Source organism: Lineus longissimus, chromosome 10 (assembly GCF_910592395.1).
Source record: "Lineus longissimus chromosome 10, tnLinLong1.2, whole genome shotgun sequence".
NCBI classification, from domain to species: Eukaryota; Metazoa; Nemertea; class Pilidiophora; order Heteronemertea; family Lineidae; genus Lineus; species Lineus longissimus.
This window is the reverse complement of record NC_088317.1, coordinates 14,402,817-14,415,154: the sequence shown is the minus strand read 5'-3', so window position 1 is coordinate 14,415,154 and position 12,338 is coordinate 14,402,817. Positions and strand designations below refer to the sequence as shown.

Here is a 12,338-nt window from a genome sequence, read left to right as displayed (position 1 = left end):
ATCAGCTCTGGTCATATCTCTGAAAGGGAAAATCAATAAAATGTTACAACATGTTGGTCATAAGCGAGTCGACTTCTACCACTAATATAATGGAGGCAAAGGTGTAATACATGTAGTTTGTAATGTTACTCCTCCGTCAGTTTAAATCGGATGACAACAAAACTTCTCCTGGGAGTCGAGATTGATACCGAATATGTCTTGGCGGGCTTTGATTATGGAACATGAACAACAGGATAAAGGTATATATTTTTGGAGAGATTGAGAACCTATTCTTAGTACAGCAGGTATCCGAGCGGGCCTGGTGGGGTGAACGCGTTCTGGTTGAGGAGATATACCGAGGGATCCGACCGGGGCATTGTTTATGGGTGTTGTGTTGGCCAAAGCTAGCCCATGATTATGAAGGCATTCTCAAATGAAGGTGACCATGGTCCGGTCTGTCTATGTCCTCAACCACAACTTTATATATCGTGGTTTGGCATCTTCCGATGCGTGATTTGCAATACAGTAATCACCATGTAAACGATACTTGATTATGAAATTACACTAAACAATCATTTTCATTTCATAAATCAGCAGTGGGAAGGATATGAATGTGCAATACGTCAAAACGACAGTGATACGTGACACGGGCGTAAATTTCGAACTTGCCAAAAGTCGCTAAACTGCGAAGAGATTCATTTCAAATATTCTAATAGACGACAAAATCACTTAACGATCGATCCACAATATATGAAATGAGTGTGCTATCCATAACTAATTTGTTATATCTATTGAAGAGGAAATCCGCATAACTTCCTGGACTATAACGAAGTTTGATAGAGTCAATTCGATGGCCCTCGCCTCGGGTGTCTTGGCCCAAAAATATGCTCTGACTCATAATTGTTTGAATGTCCTTCCATTGATGATCTGATAAATGTGCAAGCTAGCCTTGTGTTACACGCGCCACAATATGTTATTCTCCAGTGATTTCGCATATAAATCACACACAAAAAGTGTGGCTTTATTCTTAAAGGCTGTCAGTTAGTGATATTTGTGCTACCCATATATGCACAGCCTATAGTTCCCATTTTCATTTACGAAAAAGACGACGCTACATGATGACATCAGGTTGATGTAGAAAGGGTTTTGAAGGAGTAATGTTATCAATACTAGTTTTCGCCCTCGCGGTATCGTGCTTGCCTAGCGTTTGTAAGTACTATTTTAATTGGTTGCATTATTGTTTAGGATTAAAAAGTATACAGGGAATGTTTGTTTTTTCTTCTTCTCCTATTCATGGTCTTGATATGATATATATGAGGAGGAGGGGAAGACCGGTTGTTATAAGTGCTAAAGCTAAACTAGGCCAAATTATTAGGCACACGTCAGGTATATTAAAGTTTATCCCGGGTGCGGTTACTCAATATTTATTAACTTGATAACGGTCCTGGACATGGTGCAGTAAACCAACAAGAGAGCGCTGCCCTCTTTGGGTTTGGGGCAATTAGTAATATTCGAGCACAGGCCGTGATTTTCGGCTACGTAACGTCTTTTTCAGTCCAGAGGTAAGTTACTAGGTACTCACAAATTTCAAGGATTTGCGTGCATAACAACTGCGAGTAATCATTTCTATTGGACATGAATGGTGTAAGCCTTTAATTAAACCATACTGATCCAATGCAATTTTGAAATCCTGACGATAGCCTCTGACCTATTCTCGTATTGTTTTTCTCAATTCAGTTTCCACGGAGGCGCTCGTGGTGCAACTCAGCCGGATATCGATAAACAATGATGAAATCAAGGGTTTGCTTGACATCCGGTACCGTGGCAAGTGGGGGAATATATGCTATTGGAGTTATACCTTCAGCAGCGAAGCAGAAGTGGCATGTCGACAGTTAGGATATCTGTAAGTCAACTTTCGGTTATATTGTCTGTTACAATCGCTGAGTATCCGATATTATTCAAGATAAAATAAGAATACTGCTCGAGTGTGTGATGCGATGATTTTAGTGCCGTAAAATGAGGTCAAATTGGCCTAATTTCCTCCACCATCTTATTTTGGGCTGGATTATACAATAATTTAAGCTGACTGAGTTATCTTTTAACATATTTTTGGAACACTTATTCACTTGAAATGAATTATTTGCCATGTCTGGTTCAAAGCTGGCACATCGGGATCTAGTTTTTGGCAAATATACCCTCACTTAGGGTCAATGTCACCACCGCGTCTTACTCTCTGCCAAATTAGTGTTGCATTTCAAAATTGTCATCTTAAATTGCTATCCTACTATACAACTTGATGCATCATCATAAGTTTATAATTCCTTTCAGGGGAGTGGGCTATACAAAGTATACCGTAGGTTGGCAAAGGAAAGGAATTGTTAACAGAATATCCTGTTCTGGGGCAGAATCGAGGCTTGATGAGTGCAATATAGTTGGATTTCCACCGTACAATTGTAGCGTTCGCCATGATTACATGGTGGTGAAATGCAGGAAGAACCCAGGTGCGTGCCCAGACAGACAAGAGATAATTGAGGGCAGTTGGCAAGCCGTTTGTCCAATAATTACAAAAACTGAGTTTTTTAGTATAAAAACCTGGTTTTCTTCTTTTAAAACGTATTGAAAAAAACTCGTTTTTTGCAGATGAAGCTAGTTTTTATAGAGAAGCATGTTGATTATATATAATCTAGTTATTGAAACAGATTTTTTTAAGGAAGTAAATCGAGTTTTGATACTAAAAACAAAGGTTTTACTAAATATTGGACAAATGGCTTGCCATACAGTACACGCTTTTATCAAGGGAGCTCATTAGTATTAAAATTGCCTGATAGAATTGGCAATGAGAGCAGAAAAAAATGTATGGTTTGTTCCTTCTATTGGGCACATTGCTTTATATTAGCCAAAGGGGGAACCTCCAGAAACGGGACAATCAAAATCAATACACCAGTTTGTCGCCTGATTAAACTTGAATCTACCTGTATTTCAGCATTAAATGGCTTTTTGAATGCAACACTTCTCGGAAGGAACGCTCACATGGGAATACTGGAGGTCGCTTCAAAAAATGGTAAAAAGGCAGCAGTGTGCTTCGACTTGCCAGCGAATAATACGGTGACTTCCAAAACCGTTTGCGCGCAAATGGGATACAGGTAGGCCCCTCTTGAAGTGGCTCGGACTGTTGGTTGGCTCTTAAATTATGATACCACAAGGTGACAGATATGCTAAATGTACAACCACTCATGTAAAAACTGACGTGTAATATAAAATCTTTACGTCTTAACGCGTAATGTAAAAAATTTTGGGCTTAATGTAAAAAATTGACACTTAAGGGTTCGGGTCCATTGTATGAAATTCTACACAACTAAAATGATATATTCATCTTCTTTGGACAACGTGAAACTGTGGATAGTATAGATAGAATGCGAATGTATAGATTTGCCTCTCCATACAGGGAGCATAGCTTGAAGAGTGTTAAAAGGGAGGGGTGAAAAAAGCAATGCGCGTCGGATATTCAGAGCAAACCTCTAAATGGCTATAATTATGAGTAAGCACTTTTTGTGATTCATTTCAAACATCACTAACAATTCCTTTTTCAGCGACATGCAAACTACACTTGCCACAAATCAAGCTTCATATACAGGCCGCAACTTCGTATCGGTTGACTGCCGCGGTACCCAGCCAACCTTAGCCGCATGTTCCATGACTTCCACGAGGAGCTGCCCATCAGCTACACTTTTGGGAGTCGAATGCAAGCTTGATATGGGTATGGATGTAAACGATCTACATACTAGGCTAAGGTGCTTGCTTGTCGAAAGTGATGAAACTTTCAAGACAGGATATATAATTAATGAGAAAAAGCGGGAATTTTTCAGCTTGTCAAGAATAAAATTGTTTTTTTGCAGTAGCAAGCAGTATAGAAAAGTGTAAAGTGATCTTAAGATGTTAGAGTTTCTTTTTCTATTTCATGATAGTTTTTTACATTAGATCAGAATGTCCTTAACAAAGTACAATAATGGTAGGACGTGTTTACTGAAGTTGGGAGGGGGAGGGGCATTCTCGCCTTCCCCAACAGACGCGTTTGCGGAAATGCCTCATAGAGGTGCATTAAATTACAGCACATAAAGCTAGGTGGTAAGTTGGATGGTGCCGTCATAAGCTTTTAACCTGGGTAAAGAAAATCCAAAACAAATTATCTTTAGCTACACAGCAGATGTTTGATATCCGTCTCTCGCCCGCGGACAGCTACCCAAAAGATGAGGGGACAGTGGAGGTGTACCGGTATGGTCGTTGGGGAGTCATCTGTGACACTGGATGGGACATGAACGCTGCTCAAGTCGTATGCCGGCAGCTTGGATTCAGGTAAGTCATCCTTGCGTTATAATCAATAGTGATGGGTCACATGCACACTCTAAGATTCATTATTTTGTATTTCGATGACATTGGCAGAGAAGGCGAGGAAGGTATCTTACTCTTCCTTCGGTCAACAATTGCACTGAGGAGTCGTTCCGACCACAAAGTGTAAGACCTTTTGTTGTCCAGATATTCAACAGAGTCGTCCCCATCTCTGATGGAATGAAAAACTGTACCATCATGGCAACTAGGACGCTCCTAAAAGCATATTTTTTATCAAGCATTATATCTTCATGCGTCTATGATAATTTTTGAAGAGCTTTTTTTCTGTGAATTTAGGGTGAAATACAATCGTAATTGATTGATTGATTGAGATTGATTGAGATTGATTGACTATCATAAGTACGTCCCTCGGATTTCGATGGGGTCGAGGGTGTCGTGTTCCAAAAACTCATGATCAAGGGTGATTAGCGGTCAATTGTAAAATAAATTTCAGCTAAAGTGCATTTCGCGGAAATTTTCACCCCCCCCACGCCCCTACCTGAGGATGCATGGATTATGCATTGCCACGATTGATAGTAGGTGATTATGTACGGCGTGTGTCCAAAAAGTAAAACAATAAGCAATGAAATTAGATATTTCAACTAACCTGTGTTTTTGACAAGTGCGTACAGATACATGTACATGCATTTACAATTTATTCCCATCACAGACAAGCAATCAATGCTACAAAGAATGCCGTGTTCGGTCAAGGAACTGGACTAGTGTTCTGGAGTAATGTCCAATGTAACGGAGAAGAGCCTAGCCTTGCAGAGTGCAAGCATGATGTGGCCTATGAGAAGGGAGTATGCCACTCAGTTAATGCTTCAGGAGTGGTGTGCAGCAACGAGAGCCGTAAGTTTGACTTTTTGCTGGCAAAGGTGTTGCAGGCTTCTATCATAATCATATGCCACATACTTGTAAGCTTTTTATAGGCTTTTTCAAAAGGGAATGTCCGTACCCTATTTGTCCACTGTGCAAAACAACTGGTCCAATTTCTTTAAAGTCGGTAAGTCTAGGATCCCCAAGAGGCTTTTCACATTTCCTTGATTTTTGCGTATTCCTATACATAGACGTAGTGCATTCATTTTGACAATTTCCGCTCTGTACCGCTTATTCATTGTGAAATTCGACAACATCCAGGTTTTTTTCTGACTATCTCTTCAAATTTGCAAACGATACAGAACGTACAATGTAAAAATAAATGCATTACGTCAAAGCTTCGCTGAAAAAAACACCAACTTAGAAAAAAGTAGGGGCCCATGTCCAGATGTCCCAAACTTGTCAAAGGGCTCCAGCGCAGATTGTTTGTCTGTTTTGTACTTGATTTGCATGTCTCTAGCCTGAAATTGTGTTTGGTCCCAAAATCAGATTACGAAAAACCAAACTTTGAAAAAATCGGCTCAGTAGTTATTGTACAGGTTCCCAAAATGACGTATTTTTCTGAAGTAACCACCTATCCCAACATGACAACCAGTGGACTGTGAGATTTAATTGAAATTTCATCAGAGTGAATTCGATGCGGCCGTCCTTTGAAAAGTCAAGCTAGTTATAGTTATCCATGACTTTCTTTGTATTTTTCAGTACCGACCATCAATATTTGCTCCAATAGTCTTCACGCTCTAACACCTGGCGTACAATTCATCCGTTCACCAACTTACCCGGAAAGTTTCAAGTATTACACAAATGGTATTACGTGTTATGTCAACCTCACCTCGCCCTCCAATTTCACCGTCTACATCCACAACAAGATGTTTCAGAACAACCATGTTGAATACCTGTCTTTCATAACAAGTGACGTCACGGACATATTCTACGGCGAAGATAGTGCACAGAAGTCAGTAACGTACAACACAGACCGAATGACCGTCGTGTTCCAAGCAAGTATCTGGACAGGAAAACTGAAACTGAACATTGGGGTGACAGGTTGGTGTTGGCCTTCTCGCACAGTTTTCCAATGAAACAAAAAAAAAATTGAAACAGAGCTCTTTGGTAAAACTTGCCGGTAGATTTTGCGTAAATATATCAAGTTAGAGGTGTTTTAGAACACACATAGATACCACGCTATATCGGTATTGGTTCACAAAACACCGATCGAGTGTAGCTCTCATTTAATTAGTCCCCCTAACCTCGGCTGCCGCCGCCTCGGTTTTGGCCTAACATTTTAGCACCACCATCGCGGTGTTTGGTGAGAGAATCAATGCCAATTCACATATTTTTCTTCTCCAGTTCCCGTGCCAGGCTCAACTGCAGCTCCTACAACACTTCGGCCGACAACTGCAGCTCCTACAACACTTCGGCCGACAACTGCAGCTCCTACAACACTTCGGCCGACAACTGCAGTGACACCACCCCTGATCAAGGCTCCTCATGGTGATGACGAAGCACCAGGTGAGTTTCAGGCGGGCGCAATATTTCAGTTTTACCGTTTCTGACGAATTCCCACATTGTGTAGGCGGGGAACGCTAGAAAACAGATTGATAAGGCTCTTTCTGTGTCCTCTATTGAAAAGTATTGGCTTCTCGTGCTGACTGTCTCATAAAACTTAATGAATATCATATGATAAAGCCAGAAACGTAACACCAGTGTGAAATCTAGCCACCTTCTCAATTAAGGAATTAATACAGAGCTGGAGTTCCTTGGTTGTTTGATCAAGACCGCTCGGGTTGACCGAAAGTGCAGACCAAAGATCCGAGGTAGAGCCGATTTGGATTTTGCTAAAGCTTTCGATTCCGTTCCCCATTGCCTCTTATTACATAAGATTCGTTCCTTTGGAATCTGTGGACGTCTTCTGAGTTGGTTAACGTCGTATCTTACAAATAGGAAGCAGAGAGTTGTGATTAATGGCTCGGAGTCATCACTTTTAGATGTACTGTCTGGTGTGCCGCAAGGGTCAATTTTAGGCCCTCTTTTATTCTTATTGTACGTAAATGATATTGCTGAGGTCGTTAGTGACGGTACTGCCATGGATCTTTTTGCTGATGATTCCAAAATGTGTAGGGAGATAGAGTCTGTAACCGACTGTCTGCTACTTCAGACCGACCTTGATAAATTGTACGCTTGGAGTAAACGGTGGGGCATGACATTTAGCCCAAGCAAATGCATGGTCATGAGTGTTACTAGGAAGTTAAATCCGACACACTTCTTTTACAATATCAATGGTTTTGCATTGTGTCGGGTTGATAAATTCAAGGATCTTGGTATTGTCTTTTCTTCGGACCTGTCATGGTCATCTCATGTCAATGGTATTGCAAGCAGTGCAAGTAGAATGTGGGGTATGATCAGGCGTGTATGCGGGCGTACTGCAGACGTTAATTTGAATATCATGTTGTATAAATCACTTGTGCGTAGTCGCCTTGAATATGGTACGGTGGTATTCGACACACATGTGCGACGTGATCTTGAAACTTTAGAGCGTGTCCAGCGGAGGGTGACTCGTCACATTTTAAGCCCTGATATGCCATATGTGGAGCGTCTGCGAGCGTTGTCTCTGCTGCCCCTGTCGTACCGTCGGGAAATCAAGGATCTAGTTTTTATGCACGATTCTTATTATAATGTCCTGGATTTTAATGCACGTTTTTATATAACCCCGGCTGTAAGGGGCGACGGATTACGACTGGCGCAGCCGAGATTCCACTCGGAGACGTTCGGTGCCTCATACTGGGTGAGGACACCGAAGCTGTGGAACAGCCTCCCGGTCCAATTACATAATTTGAAAAAAATGCATTTTAAATCGTCCCTTAATGTTTATTATTTTGACAGGTTGGATCGTTTGGATGTCGACGACATGTGCACTTTCGTCACTTTCTGCCGTTGTGCAAACTGTCGGCCCACTTAGTGCGCATGTCGCCGGCACCCCGACGACACAACCCATATTATCTGGTGCCATATAATAGGTCTCGACCTACATGGTTACCAGTGTAATGCATGTACGTTTTATTTTGTTCATAATCCAATGTCTTGTCATGTTATATCAAATATTGTACATGTATTTTACACGAATAAATAAATAAAATCAAGGCTCCTCATGGTGATGACGAAGCACCAGGTGAGTTTCAGGCGGGCGCAATATTTCAGTTTTACCGTTTCTGACGAATTCCCACATTGTGTAGGCGGGGAACGCTAGAAAACAGATTGATAAGGCTCTTTCTGTGTCCTCTATTGAAAAGTATTGGCTTCTCGTGCTGACTGTCTCATAAAACTTAATGAATATCATATGATAAAGCCAGAAACGTAACACCAGTGTGAAATCTAGCCACCTTCTCAATTAAGGAATTAATACAGAGCTGGAGTTCCTTGGTTGTTTGATCAAGACCGCTCGGGTTGACCGAAAGTGCAGACCAAAGATCCGAGGTAGAGCCGAGGGTTTTGGACGTAATTTGAGGCTATACCGCGACATCAGTCTGTATCAAACACGTCAAAGCACTTGACGCGAGTTTCTGAATGGAACACTATTTCGGGCCCTCTTGTCAACATGTTTATCAGGCGGAATCCAGCTACATATTGACTTCCGCCAGACTTTTTAACAGGAAATGATCATGAGACGGTACATTTTCACCTACCGAGAAACGTCAAAAGTAGGCTAAAACGTTGGTCGTGCGAAATCCCTTTTAACTGAAGTCTACTTTTTCGATACACCAGGTATGAGAAGCGGTGTCGTTGTTGGTTTGATAGTGTTGGTAATCATCATCGCCATTGCTGTTATCATTGGAATAAGCCTGTGGTAAGCCTGATTATGTTCATAGATTTTTAGAAGCTGCATTTCTATCATAATAGTTCGAGAGCAAACCCCGAAACGTCAACGCAAACGCCCATCCTATTGTTCGACATTATATAGTTATCAGGGTGTTGAACGATGGGATAGGCGTTCATGTAAGCGTTTCGGGGAATTCGCAAAAACTCCCTGTTACTTCGCTGAGCCTTGAATCAATTCAGACATCTTGTTGTGTCTGAAACGATGGAAGTTGCACTCAGCTACTAGAGTAAGCAGCAGTTTAATAGAGGAAGTAGTCGTCATAATCAAGCAGCGTCTAATTTCATATGTTGGGCATGCCAGATAAAGCTCTTAATACAGTGGGATCTCCCTTAGCGGACTTCTCTCTACTATGGTCACCCTCTCTATTGACGATACTAGTATGGGTCCCAGATTGGTTATTTACATTCAATTTAACCTCTCTGATCAGGACACCTCTCTATTAAGGACAGCACTTGTCAGTCCCAAAATGTCCTTAAAAGAGAGATTCTACTGTACTTTCATTGATGTCGGTGCTCTTACGGATGTTTGGGGTGATAGGCCCGCTGAACACTACCTTTAAGGAACTAGGAACTGCTGGAATTACCAGATTATCCAAAGATAACGATTTGTATGAACTCGCATTTCGCATGACTCGTATTAACTCGTAACTCGCAACTTTCAATCTCTTAACTCGCATTTTGCGTCTTGCATATCGTTTCGAGTGAGTGCTTTCGCAGAATGGTTCTGCTGGTCTTTAGTACAAGTAGTTAGGATACAGATAGGGATGTAGGAATTCATTATCACTACTCTTATTTTACAGGAAAAAGGGATTCATTCACTTTGGTAGGATGAAAGAGGATTCCAACAGAGACTTCGATGCTGCTGCAATACAGGGTGTGACAACAATTGAATCCTGCGAAAGAATCGACAACAATTCCTGCATTGAATCAAACACTGTGAATCGACCAATTCACATCTACGAGAACAGCACATTCCTTAGGGATAGTCTAGACCATATGGGCGATGTAACAACGGAGAGCTCAGAAGATCACCGTCCTGCGGAGTCCGATTACGAAGATGCGCGCGATCTCAATTCTTTAAGGCGATACGACACGGAAGACTATCCGGCTAGTAGGCCTACTGAGGTAGTGCTGGGGGATTATGGTCCAACCAGCGACAACGCGGGAGAATCTCCGTACGCGCACCTCGACCAAGTTAACAGGTCCGAGTACCTAGATTTCCGTCAACTTAGTGCCGAGCAAGTGAGGCCAATTTAAGCGTGAGATATGATCGACTGTCCATATTGCACCGCACTGCAACGTGCTTCAAGATACCAGTCAGACTGCGATAAGCGCTCCGGATCCACCGGCATTAAAATACCGTTTGAAAAACGGAAAAAACAATAGTACACGCCTTTCTCGGGCATTAAAGGCATCAATGCACATTATATGTGTGTACAAGTAGGCTTATAATTGCACTTTTTTCGCTCAAGTTAGAATGACATGAATAAAAACCGAAAAAGCACGGTCCAGTAGAACACACTGACATTTTTAGACCAGGGCGAATCACCTTCTCCAAAGCACCAACTGAACACCGAATCCCTTAGCAAGGTAATAAAACGTCAGTAACATTTTATTTTGCCTTCAGCTCACACACTCAGGTGTTTTAATCATTCAACTTTAAATTGAAAACAAACAAATTTGGGATTGGTGTCCCCAAAAATACAAGTCCACATGGTGAGTATGCTGGGAATAAAATAACGGTCTACACATGGCGAGTAATAGTTGAAAAATCCTGGTCCGAAGAGGGTTATACAGTATTTTTTTTATTCATTGTATACATTTTCATGACTTTTATCTAAAATCTTTACAAAGTTCTTGTCAGAATCTATAAAAATATTCAACCAGAAACTCACAATAATCGCGAGTGTATATTGTTGACATTGTCATGTATCCATGTTATTAAATGAGATCTCCAGTAGTCAAAAGTGGTTACATTTGTCGATATTTTGACAAAACGCATGCAAATCAAGTATTGTGCAACAACGGCTAAAAGTTCAGAACCATTTGTTCTGAATGATGGATTGATGCCTGCAGATTCCATATTGTTCTTCGATGACATCCAACATGCAATTAGATGTCTCGAGTGTCCTTCAGTAACATCGCGGAGCAATTTGATTTCGACTGCAGTCGAAATGCAGCTAAACATCGCTGATGAACAGACTGGTATACAATTGAATAAACAAGCCACTTTCATGGATTTAAACCTCTCTAATAGGGAGTGACACCCTTTGGACTGACAAATGCTGTCCTTAACTGAGAGGTGTCCTGATTACAGATGTCGAATTCAATGTTAATGACCAAGTTGGGACCAAATGCAGTGTCCTTAGTATAGAGGTGTCCGCTTAGGGAGGTTCCATTGTATCTCAAATCTCATGAAGCGCGGCACTTTTTTATTTCAATAATTTACCGACTGTGAGATTTCATAATAACTGTGTGGCAATATTCACTCGGCTACGATGTGCATGCACGCGAAACGGAGTCAGAGTGGCCGTAACAAGACGGGTTGCTTTTATTGACGCAGTTCTTGTAATATCACACTTAACGAAAGCAAGAAGCCACACACTTGAATATATCACATCGATGAAATTCGGGAGATGAACCGCTAATGTCTGCGTTAATTTAAAAAGTGCATAGAGTTCATGTCGCAGCTCTTGTTAGGGTTTAGACCACTGAGATAAAAAAATTAAACTTAATTAAAAATTTTGCCTGCGCAATTATTGTCCTTGTTTTGAAGTCCCATTAGGCCGAGGTTACATAGACTTCATTCGTTCATTTACCACGAGTCACTTTCCAGGTTTTTCTTTCATTCCTCGGTGAATGCACGCCACAAGGCCGTGCTTTTTACAGGGGAACGAAAGCAAAAGGGGAAAATGAGTCCTGGGAAATGAACGAATGAGGTCTATGTAACTTCGGCCTTACGTGTCTTGTACTGACAGCGGATAGTTGTCGGTTTAGGCCTGTCCAGCACCCTGAAGGCTCGTGTCATTTCACAGTGGTCGGTATAATCAAGATTTTTTTCTGATTATAAAACATGTAAAACGACCAAGTACGAAAGTATGTCGTGGCATAAAATCCTCCGGTAAAATAACTTACGCGAAACGCGTGAATCATAGTTGTTTTATCAATCGGCCGGGGGGATTTTTTTTAAAGTCAATGCTGAACATGAGACCTTCGTAGGC

General features: G+C 41.3%; 1 protein-coding gene across 1 annotated transcript; it reads left to right on the top strand.

Moving 5' to 3' along the window:
- Nucleotides 1-1,071: 1,071 nt before the first annotated feature.
- On the top strand, nucleotides 1,072-11,891 carry LOC135494997 (deleted in malignant brain tumors 1 protein-like). Its single transcript, XM_064783380.1, has 11 exons — nucleotides 1,072-1,188; nucleotides 1,717-1,882; nucleotides 2,308-2,480; nucleotides 2,963-3,122; nucleotides 3,570-3,736; nucleotides 4,173-4,332; nucleotides 5,036-5,217; nucleotides 5,947-6,288; nucleotides 6,592-6,753; nucleotides 9,004-9,085; nucleotides 9,918-11,891. Exons 1-11 carry the CDS (start codon nucleotides 1,137-1,139, stop codon nucleotides 10,372-10,374), a joined length of 2,103 nt encoding a protein of 700 aa, XP_064639450.1. The 5' UTR covers nucleotides 1,072-1,136; the 3' UTR covers nucleotides 10,375-11,891.
- Nucleotides 11,892-12,338: the final 447 nt, after the last annotated feature.

Bases quoted from the DNA above. Each gene is read 5' to 3' on its own strand.
- LOC135494997 (XM_064783380.1), top strand. From the start codon at position 1,137: ATGTTATCAATACTAGTTTTCGCCCTCGCGGTATCGTGCTTGCCTAGC. The intron at 5,218-5,946 runs GTAAGTTTGACT...TGTATTTTTCAG, and splicing joins GGTGTGCAGCAACGAGAGCC to TACCGACCATCAATATTTGC. The intron at 6,754-9,003 runs GTGAGTTTCAGG...TCGATACACCAG, and splicing joins TGGTGATGACGAAGCACCAG to GTATGAGAAGCGGTGTCGTT.